Below are 19,528 nucleotides of genomic sequence, written 5' to 3' on the forward strand. Positions count from 1 at the left end.
TGCCTGACAAAGAACTCCATATATGGGCATAAAAGGGACACAGACATAATAACTGGGTGGGGCATACATTTCCAACTTGCATCGTTCAAAGTAGGCCAGTTGCCAACAGGCACCGCTCTAGTCTATGGAAAAGGAGGGGCTCTTGTCAACCTACCTGCTATCTATAAAAATGGAGGGGCTCTTGGAGAGGGAGGCTATGACGTCTCTCTTCTCTCTAGAGGTCATCACGGGGAAAGAGGAAGAGGAGGATGGTGAGGAAGAGACAGTGGATGGACCACTGTCTTTCATGGAGCCTGGAGGGAGGAAGAGGAAAGAGTCAGTCTCTGTTGACGTTCCCGTAAGAAAATAATACAAAAATAAAGTACTCTTGTCTGTTTAATGTTGAAGTACTGTGTTTATTCTACTGTGCCACTGTTGTTATTATTGTGAGGCTGTTGGGACGTCTGTGTTTGTTTCATTCATTCATAACGACTTGTGGAAACACATTGTACGGGAAGCCAGGTCACACAAGCCAGGAAACCCGATGACCTCCCGTGACCATGACACGCGTGTCAGACATCTAAACACTCAGAAGACTGGGCCAGTCCGTTATGAAATGAAAATGACATGCAATTGCTTATTCGGTTAAAGTGTGAGAACCGCTCAACCTCTGCACTGCTGCACACAAGCCAAAAAAGTATAGGTGCGTGCGCACAGCCCCGGACCTCCCACTGAGCAGCTTTAAAAAGTAACATTTTAACCGTGAGATAGATTGTACGGGCAGATGGGGGAGGAAGGGAGCAATGTCTAACTCGCTCTACTTCAGGAGAGGAGACAGGAGAGGAGAGCAGAGGAGAGAGCGAGAGAGATAGCAGTAATGTGTAACTCACCCTGTGGGAGAGTTGAGGCCTTGCTTTTTGTCATCAACACATTCTTCTCCGGAGGCTTCTGAAGGCACACATAATCACATTATCAACTCCCAACAGACGCGATTTATGACTTCGTTTTGTCTTTTCAAGTGACACACATCCAACTTGTGTTTTGATATAATTGCTCGGATTGGACCAACAGGAGATTTGTCTCCTGGTTAGACCGCAGGCCAAACCTCGTTGCGGTTGCTGGAGGTAAAAGGAGATGTTTCTGAAACTAATGGGTATGGCTGGGAAGTTACACGAACGTATCATAACAGTTTAGAACCAATAACCGACTCATGAAGTTTAATACAATATATTTTGTATAATCAACTAACCTGATTAGTCGATTAGTTAGCCACTTCCCCCTGTATTATACTATTATATTGTTGTCCAATGATGGAATACAAATATAGCCAATCCACAAGATCACATCGTGTTGTGATTTGACGTGTTGTGAGCTTGTAGATATGCTATTTTCACTATATGTATTTTTTTCTTTTTTTAATAATAAAGTTAAAGGACGACTTCACCCAATTTCAACCTATCTTCATATAATTGGTCCTCAGCTGGTGTGTCTCAGAGGAGAGCTGTGGTCAGTTCAGAACCCGCCTACCAGTGACATCATCAATGGGGAATCCCAGCTAATAGAAACTGCAGGCTTTCTATTCCTGGAAAGTTAGCATGCTATAATGAAAGCCATTGTTCTCACGATAATCACAGCCATCACATGAGACACAGACTGAGTAGATAAAATTGGCAACATTTTATCATAGGCATTAGTGAGGACCAATTATATGAAAATAGTTTGACAATGGGTGAAGTTGTACTTTAATTAATCATAATTGAAGCAAAAGTTTGAAATAATCGTGACACTGATTTGAAGTCAAATCAATAACCCAACCCTGATGGGTTACCTTTGCACAGGCAGCAGCCAACTCCCGACAGCCCTTATGGACACTCTGAGAACAGTCTGAGGAGGAAGGAAGAGTAGATCCGATTTAGCCTCGATTCAACAATAAAATAACCTCAATGCCGATATTTGGTAAACCCAGACTTTTTAACCACATCAACCATACAGCGTCTTATTCTGGGGAGAACATCTGGCGCTCAACGCTCAGCACAATGCAAGTTGTGAACTTGCACATCGGCTATTTGGTGGTTAGTTACCCACTAGACATGTAGGAGTCGCTAGAGAAGTGAGTTCGCCCCTGCCAGTTGTGTTTGTTGGAACACCCGGCCAAGACACCTGGCGTTGTGAGCTTGTAAATCTGCATTTTTTTGGGACATTTTACTCAAATCTTATACTGTATGTGAACAAATTGATTTGGGGTCCTTCTCCTTGACATGAAAATGTTTGAGAACCACTGATTTAAACGACATTAGACAGCAATCCAAACTAAGCAACTTAGAAAAAAGTCCCAAAAAATGCAACCCGCAACTACCATTATTTACAGGCTACTTTACAAAAAGAACAAGCCCCAAATCGTGTATAATAAGCAAACATGGCAACACTGGTCATAACTGCATGTGCTGAAATCTATCAGTACGGATGCTGTAGTAACGACAATGCACATAGCTTGTAAAAATGGTACATAATGCACAGAAAAATCCTAAGTGTTCATTTTTGGGCTATTTACATATTTCAGAGTTAACACTCATGATTTTGACTGTGTAGAGTGTAACGACGGTAATGGAGCACTCACTGGAGCACTGTAGCAACTCCTTGACAGGAACAGCTATCTCACACACAGCACAGAGAGAGGGCCCCGACGAAGATACAGGAACAAACTGGTGTCCGTTAGTAGTTCCTGGCTTTTCCTTCCCCTCTTTCACCTCTTTCCCCTTCACCTGGGAAGCAAAATTGTACAGTAGACGTTAAATCTCGCTGGTCAACCGAACAATACTTATCTCATTATATTTAATTAATACCATAACACTGTGAAACTGTAACCAAAGTAAAAATGAGGCAATTACATGAGTGTGAAAAGCAGGCAGAGACAGGCATATAGCAGTCATATCCATGCTAGCATGTCTGTTGAAGTGGAGCTCGGGGACATACAGAGAACTCTGAGTGGACTTGTGTCTATTTACTTTTTAAAGTCCAGAGGGATGACTGCTGCTGATGTTTTTTTAGGGGGATGCTATGGGGGTATTCCTTTTTCCAGGGTGGGGGTATTGTTTATTTTCGTATCAAATTTTACAAGGAAGCTAAGAGTGCACATGTACACGTGTGCATGCGCGTGCATATGTGTGCGTGTGCCTGTTCAACCACATGTTTATAAGAGGGGAAGTATACTATGGAATGTGTTTTGGTTCCTCGCTCTGCGTTGGGGGTCTGCTGGATTATGTAAGAGGATATTTTCAGTGTGTCCCGTTGCTAAGATCTAAGACACGGGGGGGATTTTTTTCCTTCTCTCCACTCTCCCCAAATAAAAGACACCATGCTCAGACAATAGCTGCCCCACACAGGAATCCTGACCCAGCCTGTCTGAGAGAGAGAGAGGACATTGGCAAGACTTTTTACAATGCCAGTTTGGGAAGCAGTTCAATTCCAACTTTTATAAGCTGAGTTCTACTCTTAGGACATTTTTTAATTGCGCTCAACTGATGCACGATCGCCTGCCTATAATGACAGGAATCATATTTTCCACCAGAGGAAATTATACTTTTGGCAGCGCCTCACCTTGGTTTTGTTGCGTGTACTTGACATCCTGCTCTTGAGGAAGCTGAAGGTGCGACTCACTTTGTACTTCTCAGACTCTGCCTTGGTGGGGATTATGTATTTATCCCACTCCTCATCCTCAATCCTGTTTCCATTGGGAACATTACAGTCAACAGCTAGCTCATCTCGCCACATCATTCCTCTAGTATGCAGCTATTCCTGCCAATTATGAGCACACTTCATAAGGATAATCACCTTATTATTATCATAAACATGCTGAGAAAAGTTAAAACAATTGAGGGATGGTTGCTGTTGTGCTGCGACAGAAGAATGTCCAGACTCCCAGGTCTTCCAGAACCCCTGGTCTCCACCTCCATTACTCTTAGGAACATGCTCGGCATGCTTGGAAGTTCTCAACTGACAAGTCACTAAGGGGTTTTGGTCTATGTTATTTATAGGACGACCTTGGCAAAGATGCAATTAATAATATGTCAGCTATTCACAGCAGTTACTGTAAGTTAGGTTCACTAGTGGACATTCCAGGTGAAAGGCCAAGACCATAAAGAGTTATCTACTTAACCACCTGAACCTGGGCCTTCCCAATTATGGGCATAATAGGAGAACGTTCGGTTAAATTAGCAGATCTACAAACTCACAATGTGAAGCAAAAAAAAAGTTGGGAGCTAAGTATAGATCCTATTGGGGTAGAATTTAAGTGGTTAAGCCCGATAGACTTCACTGTACATCAAATAGTGGAAATAGGCGTACTACAATCTCAATGCACTGTGAGCTTGTACATGATCTATTTTCACTACTTTGGGGGGGATTTCTTCCCCCAAAAATAGGGAGAGCAGGGTTAAAGTGGTTAATGTTTACTGGATGTGAGGAGAAACCAGAGCGAAATGCAGTGCCTACATGCAGCACAGTACTACATGCAGCACAGTCGACCTCAGGGTGGCCTGTTAAGTGTCCACTCACCGGCCACCGCAGTTTGTGAAACATAACAGACCAAAGAAAGCTTTTAAAGCTAGAACACTGGTAGAGGTTTGGGTTGTGTAGTTACCTTGCCGTTATGTAACTCCAAATATCGGCGAGGTGCCGTCAATAGTTGCTTTGTTGAATACAAATTGATATTGAAAAATTGTCATTGACTTAGAAGGTGACAGGTCGCAAAATCACTATTTTAGCACATAAACAAATGCAAACAAAGCGGATTTTCATTTCAATACCAGACACACAGTGATTTTTGTTTTGTTTTTATAAAATGTAAACTTTGTGTTCATTTCACAGTTTTAACTAGGGAGGAGATCCGGACTGGATCTGCAGATCGCCGTCTTCAAACAATAAAATCAACAGGTAACTGACTTTCTTACATTAAAAAAGAAATGCCATGTCGGGCCATCACCTATTCTTTGACTTGTTTCACCATGCAATGTAGGCCAATTTCTAATCAACGGAGCAACTATTATCTCAAATTATATATAAGGTTACACCATCGCAAGTTAACTACACAACCGAAGCCTCTACAAAAAGTGTAATTTTGCTTTAAGAAACCGTACAAGTATGAGTGGATGTGTGATTTCTACCAGGGGGGGAGGGGTTAGAATGGGTTATGTACATGTCAGCTCAGTCTATACACACATGCATGGCATTCGAGGCCAGATCTATTGAACAACATACTCTTTGAGGAACTCAGTGAGGGTGAGGTGTTGGAGTGACGCGCTGCCACTCTCCTCCTCTGCTGACTGGGCCCTCTTACGGAAACCCAGGGCCCTGATTGGACACGACACACGTTAAGACTCGGCTGTTGTTGGTCACCAGAAGAGTCCCTCGACTAGTCAAAATGATAGACGACACCTAATATGGCTGTGTGGCTACGCTGTAAAGTTACATATAAATACTGTAAATATTGTGTTCATTTAGCTCTGATGACAAATGTAACCAAATGGACCTGAAGGGGTCCACTTGGTTACATGTGTATACTCTCAGGGTTTAGCACTGGGTGAATTAACACTGAGGATTTTACTGTGTACAAATCTTTTGTGAGGCCCAAAAGAGCAATTTCCTAATGATGGAACTGTAAGGAAAATACAGTTTTCATACATGAAGCTGATGACAGATCATGTCTGTTCTAAATGCTGTTTAAGTACTTACAATATTAGAAAATGTTATTGTTGTCAGGTTATTTTGTTTTTTCCCCACACATTTTGTTCTAATGGAGGCCTGTTGATATTGTGAGGGGAAGTATGATGTAGCTATAATCAAGTCTCTGGGCTACTGATCTCGATATGAGCAATTCAAATTAACATGATTTAATATGAGAATGTCTGATCTTATCATGTAATGATATAATAAGCTCTAATATGATATTTCCTCTGTTAGCAATGCATGTTTTACAGCAAATGAGCCATTATGAAATATTAGAGCATGATGAATTGATGATGATGACGATGATGGCAGTTAAATGAGGTAAAAAACATGGGTTGAATATTAAATGATAGTATGTAGGGAAATTAAACCAGGCAGGAATATGAAATAACTACTGAGAGAAGACAATTGGTCTACACATAGGTCTACACGCCTTATATTTCAAACATGTCTAACTCTGACAGGGTGCAAATGGACCTGTAAGGGTCCATTTGGTTCCACTTTTACTCCATTTGCACCCTCTCAGAGTTAAATTAGCACTGACGATTTGACTGTGTACCACACACGTACTGTAAATTGACTATGACCGATAGTCTGAAAGTGAACTATCCTTCTCTGAGGCCTGCAGTCCAGGAAAGCCCTGAATCTGTGTTTGCTCTAGGTTATTTTGAGGTTGCAATCAGAGCATATTCTGGCCTCCAGGCCTTGGAACAGGAAGTATGTCACATCCTGCTTCAGCCAAGACCCCAACCACAGGTTCAAGACTGGAGACTTAAGGCACAGAAATGCACACAAAAACACATGTGCGCACATCCGAGCCAAGCCCGAACCGCTGGCCCGCGTGTTCAGGTACCTAGCTAGCCTGGACAGAGAGGTTCCCGAGTAGCTGCAGCCCGGTGTGGAGTGAATCTTTACAGAGCTTGTGAACTGACAAGTTCCTACTTCAACAGATCGAAACAAATGGAAAATTAATCTATTTTAATTACAGGATCGATTTTGCTTTTCCCTTCAAAAATAGCAGATCTGCATGCGATGCATTGTAATTTGTGAGATCTGCTATTTTCACATGACAATGTTGTACAACCATGTATACAATAATCTGACTGTGACAAATCAATTTAGTCAATTATAAAAATTAAATTAAATTAAAATTAAAATGGAAAAACAATTGTCAAAGTACTTCCAAAATGCCAACTCGATATATAAATATTTAATAAACAAAAAAGGCTGTTACAAGATTTTTGGTGGAATCTAAACATATTCGATAGAATAGTCACCAAGAACATAATGGATTGTTAAACATGTGTACAGAGTACAGATATGACTGGTCTTACCTCTTCTCCCTGGCGGTCTCGGTCAGGCTGAACGCTCTCTGCTCTGCAATGTGGACACAACACAAGGCAGGTGAACCTATCACAACTGCTGCTGTCAATATTTCATATCAAAAGAGCCATGGAATCTAATGATGGCGGTTTTCAAAACTGCAAAATATTTTTTCTTCTGCAAGGAAGCAATAAAAAAAAAGAAAACCTGCAGAGAAGCTAAGTTGTTAAAAACTAAAACCCATATGGCCCAGCCCCTGGTCCAGATTCCAGAAGAGCCCTGTACAGACCGGAAGCGCCCTGTACAGACCGGAAGCACGCAGGAAAAGGAAAGAAAGTGAAGAAGGGCAATGAAGAAGGCAACAGGCCAACCAAAATACTGATTCCTACACGACACAAGCCCAACACCGCTAGCTGGGAGAAACACAGAAATCCTCCAGCAAGTCACTGGATTTATTACAATTCCACAAAGAGCATTTCTCCAAAGCTTTTGGATATACATCCATTACTATACTCAATTCAGGCCTCTTCTTATAAGACATTCATCTGTAGTTCTATAAGTAACTGAACTCATTGTTTTAATTGCTTATAAAAAGCTTTGGTTTGTTGAAATGTAATTTGCCTTTAATGCAGCCCCATGCCCCAATTACATCAACTAATACATTTCCAATATTTAAAAAATGCTTGAATATATTTAGCATGGAGCTTCGGAGAAACACTCTGCAGTACATATAATGCCGTGGACTCAAACATTAACTTGCACATTAACTTCCACCAAAAACAAATGCCTATACTCCATCATACAATCGTGGGACACTGTTGTACAACACAATATAAATCAGGCTTAAGCATTCCGAGTAACCATCACCGATTAGCTCCCACAGATCATCAATAACAATGACAACAGCCACATGAATGACACACTGTGATCTGGGAGAGTTCACTGGCAAACCAAGTGGTTGCCATTTTGATGCTGTACTTTACTTACTAACTTGGTTGAGACGAGAGAGAGATTTAGACAGAGACAGAGCTTGAAGAAGAGAACGGCCACTGCTGAACGCGCCATCTACACAGGGCAAATTATGACCTCACTGAGGGCAGGTTATGGTGGAGAATGTGTGTGCGTACTACATACATACGTATACTCCCAAACACACACGCACGCACGCACGCACGCACGCACGCACGCACGCACGCACGCACGCACGCACTCACACGTTATTGAACTTAAGCCGTGAATGATTTATGACACCTGTCTGGTCTTTCCTCCTTGAGACATGTGGCACACACATCTCTGGGGAAGGATAGTTCAAGGGTCACGGGGCTCACCTTCTGAGAGGTCAGAGATGGCAGGGTCTCGGTTTAACAAGGGCCGTGACGGTTTGGCCTTGGGGGACGAATAGGAGTAGGAACGATGACGAACCTCTGCTTCCTCCGTCTTCTGCAGAGGAACGGGTGACAGATTAGATTGGGACACAGAAAAATCTTCAGTGTTCATTTAACTCTGACTGGGAGTGTAAAAAATGAATTGTGATTTGGGTGAACTTGTAAACTCTCAAGAGTTAAATGAACACAGATGATGTTACTGGGTGTGCTGATACATCCAAAGTGGCAAATCATTTTGATTTTTGAAACCCAAATTCAAGACCACTTCAAGTACCACTTTTGCACTATGAATAGGACTAGGGTATGTCACAATGACAAAACATATTATATTACCTCCATAATCAAACAAATTCAAGCATTCTCCATAATGTTTATTCAAATTAAAGCACATTCCTAACCTTAAAACTAACAATTTATATTCTGGCATATAATGGCTTCCAGAACCTGTAAAAGCCATTAATGATGAGAGACGAGCAGTGGAAAGTTTACCAGCTCAATCCAAGAACATAGTGGCTTGTGGAATTGGTGAAATATACTGGTAATAATGGTCTGACAGATCCAATGTCAACGTCCAAGTCCATTAAATGGACCTGAACAAGCTATGGAATCACTCTCCAAGACAAACAGTCTTGCTTGACTGTGAGACTGGCTGTTGGTGCTAGAAATGGAGCGGTGCTATCATGGTGTGTCCTTGAGCAAGGCACTTGCTCTGCAGATGAACGATGGTAATATATTTGCTTGTGGAAGTTGGAAACCAGTCGGACAGACCTCCTGCGACCACAAACTGCAATTATCAATCATTTGAAGTTGAACTTTAACGCTGCCGTCTAATCATGCGACAAATGTGGAACTCTCTCACTACGTTTTAACAGCGGGCGACAGCCGGGCGAATTTTCCGGAAGTGCATTATTTGTCAATGGGACCCGGCAACTACTGGCGATGGAGGCGATAGCAGGCGAACAGGCGATGGTCGAAAAGTGGGCGGGGGAACGTCGGCCGAAAAGTAACTAACTAACACATTTTTAAGTTTTTTGTACTTTACTTGAGTATTTCCAATTTTCAGTACTTAGTAGAAGTACTTTCAGTACTTAGTAGAAGTACTTTCAGTACTTCTAGAGTACTTCTAGAGTAGAAGTACTTTCAGTACTTCTACTCCACTCATCTCAAAGGCAAATATTGTACTTTTACTCCACTACAATTATTTGAAAACTACTAGTTACTTTCTAGATTTTGATTATTATTACAATACATACATTAACCACTTCAGCACTATATTCATTTGAAAATAGCCGATCTACAAGCTCACAATGCATCACGATGCGCATTGTGAGCTTGTAGATCTGCTATTTTCAAAAGATTTTTATACATTTGAAAACTTGAAATGAGACATTCTGCATTAATGAGTACTTATATTTTTGGTACATTAAGTACATTTTGATGCCAATACTTTTGTACTTTTACTCAAGTGCATTTTGAATTCCGGATTTTTACTTGTAACGGAGTAGTTCTTCTACATTGCGGTATTGATACCTTTACTTGAGTAAAACATTTGAGTACTTTATCCCACCACTGCATATATACAGCGTTATGCCGAAAGGTACCTTGGTAGAGCTGTGTGTGCTGTCGGAGAGCGTGCGGTTGAAGTCTGGTGACGTGTCAAATGAGTCTCTCTCCTCTCCTGAGCTGGAGAGGAGGACAGACTGCTGCTTCGGAGATGAGGAGGGGTACGAATGAGCCAGTATATCCTCTCCTGAGCTGGAGAGGAGGACAGCCTGCTGCTTCGGAGATGAGGAGGGGTACGAATGAGCCAGTATATCCTCTTCTCCGCTGTCACACTCCAGACTGGGACTATACACACACACACACACACACACACTGGTTTATACCTCATTGTAGGAAGCTGTGACGCACCATATATATAGCCCATATACAAGATCTTGTAGAACAGCTATTTTCAGCATGCCACAGTGTCGTGCCACCATTTTTTATTCAATAACAAAGTTCACAGCAGTGCTTCAACGGCGCTGATGAAACACAAAGGAATGTACGGAGAAACTTCAAAACATGTTGTCTATTGAATTCGGAAAGATATGCCAATTGTTGTCCAGCTTCCTGTGACTTGCAGCCCATTCTCTAGCAATAACAATCATTGAATGTCAAACTAATGTTTTGTCCAAGAGAAAATATTTGGTCTGCTGCTGGAGACATTTATTCATAGTTTTCTAGAGCCAATTAATACATTAAGTAAGCATCAGGTTTGATCTAATGGTTTTAATGTGCAGGGTATTTTTGACCCATCAACATAATATATATTTAGGGACAGGTTGATTTTTTTTAAAGCATACCCCTGGAGAAAATGTATATACCCTGGTATAAAATGACCCTACATCTGACTGGGTAAAAATAATCAATGACCTTCACCCAAGTGATAAAAGAAAAAAGATGAACCCTCCCTAGGGGTGTCAATCACCATCGTTGAGACACTGTAGTCTCTCTCTTGACTGGATCGTTCACAATTGCAGTGTGCTGATAGCTTGTTAACGACCGTCATAGTCTCATTGAATGACTATTTTATGAATTCAAATTTGTATGACCCTCGTAACCCTAGTAAAATTAGCTGACCTTCCCTTGGACTGAGATTAGAAAGGCATACATTTTCCTCCATGGGTAAACTTTTTTTTTTAAAACGGCCTGTCCCGTACTATTTACTCTTTGATGAGCCTTACCGAATGGTCCTAAAATACTGAACTTAATACTGAACTACTTACAACTTATTTTGGGCATGAAATTGTACGCAAAAATGGTGCAAATAGCATAGCATATCTACAAGCTCACAGTCACAATGTGCTGCGTTGTGAGCTTGTACATAACCTATTTTTGCGATGCAAAATCAAATATAAAACGCGATTTAAGTGATTAAAAGTTCTACAGAACCATTTGCATTTCTGATAGCCTTTCAAAATCTGAATCCAAATTGTCAATGCTGTTTTCCTCAGCCATAATCTCTGCATAACTACACAGACGTGGTGGTCCTACCTGAGACTCTGGGTGACCTCTTGTAGACTCGCTCCTCTGTGACTGAAGCCAGGCGAGGAGGACGGGCAAGTCTGGGTCCTCTGTCCTGCCTCAAAAAGCCGGAAAGCGGAGGCCAGCGGGGAGGAAGGAAAGGACGAGGAGGAGGCGAGGGAGAAATGAGGGCATGTTTCTTCTGAAGGACCAGCAGCGGAGCCCTGGGCCACCCTCTCCCCGTTCTGGCACAGGGACGCGTGCTGGTTTTGAAGGCATCTGGCTATGTCGGGGGGAGTCCCTGCAACTGAGTCCCAGCATGGACTACCCACCTGGGGCGTGAGGCCTGCCTCCTCCTCCTCTCCTGCGGTGTGGTACCTTATATCCATGTCGTCGACCTGCAGGGGCAAAGCCAACACTCAGGTACAGTAGAGAAAGACAGGACTCACTACACTGAATGATGATTCCTCTTCGAATTAAACTAGTTTAACCACTTTCAACCTGGCATTCCTATTTTTGGGAAAGTCATTATAGGCGAAAATTGTTAGAAATATTATAAAATATTTTTATTCATTGTACGACTAAGTATATAGGGCCTAAGTGGTTAAGAGATCCCAATCACCTGTTTTACTAAAAGCAATGTAATATATTCTATCAACAGTATAATACCGTGTAATATACTGAATAATAGTCTTTCTCATGACATGATGACAAGCTGATCATACTTAGTCACTTTCTTAAGCAACGCAATACTGCATTTTCTCTGTGTTTTCACCTGGTCAGCATGGTGTTGGGTTGGTGTTCAACTCACCTGGTCTTGGTCTACCAGCATGGTGTTGGCGTACACATGGTCCTTGCCGTGGATCATGGCTGACAGTCTGGTGGCTGCAGCCAGAGTTGTGGACGGGACCTGGCTCTGCCTTATCGACTGGCTTTTCTCTTCAGAGAGAGAGAGAGAGAGAGATAGAGAGAGGGGGGGTTCAATATTACATTTAGTTTCCACAGCAACGTCAGAAACACAGGAAGTGACAGACATCCTGGGCAGTTGCATGTCATTGTTCAGGGAGCAGCAGCCAGTCTGATACCCTGTGTTGCGTCTCAAGGCATGTGTTTGTGTGGATCTGTGTGCAAGCAAGCATGTGCAGCACAGTGGGCTCGGACCTCCTTTTTTCTGTTTCCTACATTTAAAGAAATACTATTTCAAACAAATTCAAAGAAAAATAACTTTTCATCAACTGAAACCAATTCCAACATTTTTCAAAAGTATTTAATATAAAATGGGGGAAAATCCAATAATTTTGATAAATAAAATTAAAAAAGTTTAAGAAGTAGTGAAAATATCAGATCTACAAGCTCACACAGTGTGTGTGTGTGTGTGTGTGTGTGTGTGTGTGTGTGTGTGTGTGTGTGTGTGTGTGTGTGTGTGTGTGTGTGTGTGTGTGTGTGTGTGTGTGTGTGTGTGTGTGTGTGTGTGTGTGTGTGTGTGTGTGTGTGTGTGTGTGTACTTGTATTGCTATACTTTGTGAGGGATACATATCCCCACAAGAATAGCAGAATTTGAGGATTTGACATTGTGAGGAGGATTTGGGGAGATAGGCTTTACAGCCTATCTCTACCTATTTACGGCCTGTACAGGAAAGGTTGGGGTTAGGATTAGGCCATGGCCCTTTAGACTTTAGAGGTATGTTTTAGGGGTTGTGGTTGGAATTAGAACCGGAATATTTGGTTAAGGTAAAAACATTCACAAGTACAGTAATACAAACGTGTGTGTGTGTGTGTGTGTGTGTGTGTGTGTGTGTGTGTGTGTGTGTGTGTGTGTGTGTGTGTGTGTGTGTGTGTGTGTGTGTGTGTGTGTGTGTGTGTGTGTGTGTGTGTGTGTGTGTGTGTGTGTGTGTGTGTGTGTGTGTGTGTGTGTGTGTGTGTACGCGTACGTGTGTGTGTGTGTGTGTGTGTGTGAGTGCACAGTGTGTCAGAGTATAGAAAGGTGTCGGTGTGCATGCAATCTGTCAACATGAGTTTGCAACATTATTCTTCATAATTGCCCATTTCAAAACTTGAATTAATATAAAGAATCTTTTGAAAATAGCAGCTCTACAAGAGGACAGCTTGTAAAGTATATATAGGCCTGAAGTGATTAATGTATGATTTGTAATACTAATCTAAATCTACAAAGTAACTAGATAACTAAAGTGTGTGAGATGTAAAAGTATTGAACAATTGCACTTAAGTACTGTACTTGAGTAAAGGTACTTAGTTGATCGCCTCCACTGTTTGCAGGCATAGCCATGTTTTCGTCCCGCCCCGTCCTCTAGTCTAATATAATATATTGGTATGGTAACTGAGTGCATATCCCTCCCGGTGAGCACACACAGCAGCATTCAGAGAACGCACATCTGACACAGTAGGGTCAGTGTGACTGGTCCCCTCGCATGGCTGTTTAACTGAGGAACACTCTCCTGCTCTCAAAACACACGGCTCCCTCTGACACGGAACAGCCTACAAAACACTGCTTTCTCCTCAGCTGTGTTTCTTAGAAAGCGTTTCAGGCGGAGCACGATTAAAATAACACACACACACGCGCTCACAAACAAAGAGGCTCAAAGAAGACCTTATGCTCTAACAGCTCTAAACCACAATCAAGCTTTTGAAGAGAGACTTTTTTTTTCTCTCCCTTTTGTGGTGTATTCAAGTGGCTGTCTGGCTGTCAGACTGTCATGATTATAACCTTGCCTCTGTTTATTACCACCAGTGAGGTGCCATTGTGCAAGGCACTTGGCCTGCAACTGCTAGATTTATACTTAGTTGCACGCCTGTATCGCACACTAAACATGGCAGTTCTATAAGCATGCAGATTTCCGGTGCGCGACGCCAGTCACAACGAAGTATACCAAGCCCTTTAAGCATGCAGCCAATGGTAGAAGCCTGTGTTTACATTAGGAAGCTCCAGAGAGTGAATGTGTTACCATACTATGAATGCATCGTAGGGCGTTGTTGAAAAGGGGTTTTGGTGCTGCTCAAACAAACCTTGCTTTGATACGGAAAAAAACAAAACAACACAAATTAAATACATGGGGGTTTCTCCGTATGACATGCTTCTAAACCACATTAGCAACCGGCAGTAAAGAGTAAACCATATTATCTCCTTTACGTTATGATATTAATGGCGGCACAATAGCTCAGCTACTCATGCCAAGATACCAGTGGCAGAAAAATCGTAGACACTTCTTTGCTGAGCCTGTACAGTAAAGCCTGATTCATACTACATACTGTCGTTGCGCTGCATGCTTGTACATCTGCTATTTTTGAACGTTTCTTTGAAATCTTGACAGTGTGACAACTACTGATTCAGAAGGCATTTGTAGAATCGGCCTCAGGTCTTAATGTGTTTGAAATCAGCGCAGTGGCCAGTGAAGGTGAGGCTCAACGGGTTTCCTTACTAATCACATTATCCACAGTGTGACCCCGGTTCTAAGGAGGCCCCGCACTATAGTCTATCTATAGAAGAGAAGTCCTGGGTCTGAGGTTCTAAGGAGGCCCCGCACTATAGTCTATCTATAGAAGAGAAGTCCTGGGTCTGAGGTTCTAAGGAGGCCCCGCACTATAGTCTATCTATAGAAGAGAAGTCCTGGGTCTGCGGCGGAGAATAAATCCAGGCAGACAATTAGCCATGCTTCCTGTGGGCAGTGTGTCTCCCATAAATCTGAGAGGCAAACAGGGAGTGGAGAAAGACATTGACGAGGACACCAGATGATCCACGCCACCCTCCCACATCAAATGCAACGGGATGAATTTGAGTCCACATCAAACCACGGCGGGACGTGTGGACTGCACAACAAGTACAACCTGAATCTCTAAAGCCCAGAATCCTCCCTAGAACCACCGCACCATCTCACAGATGCTTTGCTTTGGTAGCATTATCCTACTCTTCTATTGTAGAATCACCATTGGCCAACATAATTACAACATCATAAATATAAGATCGGTTCCATGATATCTGTGCAGCATGCTCAGTTCTTTGGATTTTGGTCGCTGTCAATTTTGTCAAATCCAAACCTGGACTATGGGTTGAACATAGAAACAAACAAAACCCCATTGGTTTCTACAGGTCACTTTTTCGGCCAATTCAAATCCACCATCTTGGAACCTCAGGTCCCGAAAAGCAACCGGAAACGAATGCCAATGGCTGGGTTTCCCAAACGCATATGGTGTAAGACTTGTAGTGCTGCACATGCTCAGATGCCCTCATAGGCCGCACACAGAAGCCTGTGAACATAGACATTTCGTGCATAGATGTACCACGCAATGGTAGGCCTCAAGCCTCTGGGCAGCATGTTGCACAGAATCATAAAATGCTTTCATCCACTTTCAACTTGGCACCCCTGGGAGCTAGCTCTCTTGGCACGGCTTGTTGCTTGCCTTGTATATATATATATATATATATATATATATATATATATACATATATATATATATATATATATATGGCCTACTTGCAGCGTCGGCAACGCGTTTCCGGTGTTTTGCCTACGCTGCAAGTTGAAGCCGCGCACGGTCATTTCCATCCACCAGCTGTTTAAAAACCCGGAAGAGACGCCTTATCTAGGCGCTTTCTTGATGCCTCTTGACACTACTGTCTGGATGTACCCATTTGAGGATGAAAAGAAAAATGAGGACGGCTATTGTGATTGGCCGGAATGTGATGATGTATCTCTGATGATGTATGATGATAAGAGCGCCCCTCACTTCACAAGTGTGATTTTCTTAATGGTGCCGGATGCCTGCCGGCTGGTCAGACCACTGTTCCAGGAGCAGATAGGAGTTCCTTATAAGAACTACCACAGGAATGTGATGGATGGCTCTAATGGATCAGGTTCTATCTGAGCCATGTCCAAAACCACAGCTGGCCTCCAAGGACCCTACCAGTCAGACACTCCGGACTCATAAACACTGCCTGAGTGAACATTACTGTCAGGCACTGAGATCTGTGTTTAACATCAGTTAACTGGGAGAATATAACAGACGGACGGCGTTTCACGATTACTGACAAGTTAGATCAAGCGAGGCCGGAATGAATAGATCTGTCAGAGGAGTAGTGCTGCTACCAGCGCACTGTCCTGTCCGGGAGCTTCCTGTTCTCAAAAGTAAGAGCAGTAATATACATGGAGCTTGGCGGCGCGCAGCGCTGTGGGAATCAGAATGTAGGTGCTGCATGTGACATTCAGAACACGTCCCTGATTGAGGACCAAGCCTATAGACTAGCACGGCCTGGAAAGTAGCAGTGAGAGAGAGAGAGAAAGAGAGAGAGAGACCCATACCAGACAAAGACAGCAGTCAGTGGCAGGTTTCCAGAGTGGGGCAGTTAAACACAGAGCATGACCCTCCAACCTGCATGGACCCCAGAGAGAGCGAGTGCAAGGGAGGGAGGGCATGCAGACACCGGCCTGGTACAAGGACTCTTTCTTACAGGCTCTGTTTAGTAGCTCCTATACAGCAGTGGTTCCCTACCCTTTTCAGGCTTCCTGTGACACCCCCAAAATGTATCACATTTGAACTGGGGGACCCCCACCCTGATAAGCACTGATGTAGAAGTTGAGGCATTCAATTTTGTTTGACTTGTCTTCCACACGTAAATATTGTGAAAACAGACGATCTACAAGCTGTATAGTGTGCTTACTTAGAGAAAAGATGGTTGATATAAACATGCAACAGAATCCAATGATTGAAAAACACCCCAAAACGCTTGCTTATTGGGACTTTAATAAGCTTATTTTTGTTCATGTTGTCACCGCTATCATGACGTCAGTGATACTTTGCTTGAACAGTCGTTATTTTTGGAAAGATCTGGGAAAAATTAGGGGAAAGAATAAAATAACAACCCCCATCGCAGGAAAAAAAAGGCCAAACATCACAAGAGTGGGGTCTTATTAAAAAACTGGAGAGGTAATTATTTGACTAGTACAGAGTTCTGGGGGACAGCGTAAATCGTTAAAACAATTGTCCACCAAAGTCCACAAGGCTGAGTTATGACACCTGCGGCCTGACAACTTCTGTCCAAGCAACACATCATGTGCTGTTTACACTGTGTCCGCCAGATGGGAGAGATCCAGGCAGAGGGGTACTGTAAGACCACGGTGCATGCCGGAACTGCCCTCCAAGAAAAGAAATAAACTGCGTGCTCTGGACACCTGAAATCACACTTCACTTCACCGCACGCACAGTTGTATGTTGGTGTCACACTCGCTGAAAACGTATCCCAACTTTAAAATAAAGCTCTCGACGCGATGGCACTTACATAGAAAAGTCAGTCCCCCCCAACCCCCTCCCCCAGGACATTTATGTTTTGCGAGGAACAGAAGTTTATGTAGTGTGGCAGGCTCCGTTCGCCAAATGAGTAATAGATAGCCTGCATAAGATTTGGTCATGTCAGTCACAATTAAGAAGCAATAACGTGGAGTGTCTGATGAGGTGAAAGATGAGGAAAAGACAACTGGAGCAGAGCCATGACACAAGCACTGCAGTAACTTGATCTATAGGTCTGTCTCCAACTCTCTTGCATGCACACACACACACTCTCACACACTCACACACTCACACTCACACTCTCTCACACACACACACACACACACACACACACACACACACACACACACACACACACACACACACACACACACACACACACACACACACCCACCCACCACCACACGTGTCTAACCACTGTGGTCTGATTTGGGACCGCAACTATTTAGAAGCAGGGTTTCTTTTTTATATTCTTTCATTGAACTGATTAATCCCTTATACCGTATTTTATACTTCGGCAGGTTGAGCTTGCAGATATGCTATTTTCACTATCGTTTTTATTTTACTATCGATGATTTTCTTTATAATAGATTTATCGATTAGTTTGATTAATGTTGATCTTGGAACTCCTTTTTTCTTCTTCTAACATTCACCTAAATTTAATCTTTCATCTCGAGGGAACACCAACATGCTTGAAACTTGCTTGAAAATGTATTCAACACTCCCTCTATTCCCCCCGGGCCTTACGTTCATGAAGAGCAGCCAACGTGAAACACAGGCCCACAGCTTCTCAAGGACAGACTTTCAGCAGAGGGCACGAGATCACAGACCCGTGGGAAGTGAAGGGAAAAAGCCACAAAGGAAGGCAAGCCTGTGACAGCACCTGCGAGCAGTACGTGAAGTCTGATTACGTAAAGTCTTTTGCAGAAAAGAACTGGCTTGAATAATGTGATATGCTATTCACTTTAAAGACAAAATAAGTTTTATTTTCGCCGAGCGACGCCGTATGACAGGCTTGAGGTCCACACAGCTGACCATGGTGACACGACAGTCACATTCGGGAATGACATCACCGTCTCACAGCTCTCTCTCTCTCTTTCTCTCTCTCTCTTCCAGGAGCGGATGGCATCACAGTGTGGGGACGTCAAAGGCACAGACCCCACTCCATAATCCTGGAGTGTACATCAGACATTCCCCAACACACTGTCAGATATCAGGTTACATCATTAGCAAACACTCTGTTATCTCTCTCTAATTGACCCGGCACTGTACCGGCAGGGAGAGGGAAGGGGGAGGCTATGAGTAAATGTGTGGGTAATGGCAACAGACTATATTTAACTGTATTATCCCGGAATGAGCAGTGATACATCGACTGCCCGGAGGAACAGCTAGTAAGATAGAGTTTCGGTCCATCTGCCGGGACTGCATGCATGTCTGTCTGCCCCCTGTGTGACGTGACAGTCAGTGACGCCTGAGGAATAAACGTGTGCATAACACGAGCATAATGTTTTGCAGTTGTCCATGTCCGAGTGACACCGCTTTCCAAAGATGTTCAGCTGTCACGGCACTTACCGTTACCCATACAGTCAGGTCTGAAGAACTGCAATGGTTACAAACATCCCTCTTTATTACCTTTCCTCCCTGTCTTCCTACGGATCCTCATCTTGGGAAAAGAGGGCCAGGAATAGTTGAAAGGAGAGTCAGAGTCTGAATCCATGACTTTGACTGTATCCTAAAAGAGAGATGTTGGCCTCAAATACCTCCGCTTTTACGATAAATTAGCGACAAAAATAAATAAATAAAACACACTC

At 43.0% G+C, this 19,528-nt stretch overlaps 1 protein-coding gene across 1 annotated transcript in view; it reads right to left on the reverse strand.

Moving 5' to 3' along the window:
- Nucleotides 1-19,528, reverse strand: part of LOC306934247 (rho guanine nucleotide exchange factor 28-like) — a 35,171-nt gene extending 15,643 nt beyond the window's left edge. Inside the window, exons 1-13 of the mRNA XM_079516816.1 lie at nucleotides 19,350-19,528; nucleotides 12,229-12,356; nucleotides 11,448-11,815; nucleotides 10,184-10,259; nucleotides 10,013-10,111; nucleotides 8,355-8,466; nucleotides 7,038-7,080; nucleotides 5,236-5,328; nucleotides 3,577-3,700; nucleotides 2,597-2,741; nucleotides 1,808-1,863; nucleotides 870-927; nucleotides 155-293 (exon numbers count right to left, since the gene is read on the reverse strand). Coding sequence (XP_079372942.1) covers nucleotides 155-293; nucleotides 870-927; nucleotides 1,808-1,863; nucleotides 2,597-2,741; nucleotides 3,577-3,700; nucleotides 5,236-5,328; nucleotides 7,038-7,080; nucleotides 8,355-8,466; nucleotides 10,013-10,111; nucleotides 10,184-10,259; nucleotides 11,448-11,815; nucleotides 12,229-12,356; nucleotides 19,350-19,434 — 1,526 coding nt within the window. The 5' untranslated portion in view covers nucleotides 19,435-19,528. The remainder of the gene's footprint in view (nucleotides 1-154; nucleotides 294-869; nucleotides 928-1,807; nucleotides 1,864-2,596; nucleotides 2,742-3,576; nucleotides 3,701-5,235; nucleotides 5,329-7,037; nucleotides 7,081-8,354; nucleotides 8,467-10,012; nucleotides 10,112-10,183; nucleotides 10,260-11,447; nucleotides 11,816-12,228; nucleotides 12,357-19,349) is intronic.

This window comes from Electrona antarctica (assembly GCF_951216825.1).
Source record: "Electrona antarctica genome assembly, chromosome: 12".
NCBI lineage: Eukaryota > Metazoa > Chordata > Actinopteri > Myctophiformes > Myctophidae > Electrona > Electrona antarctica.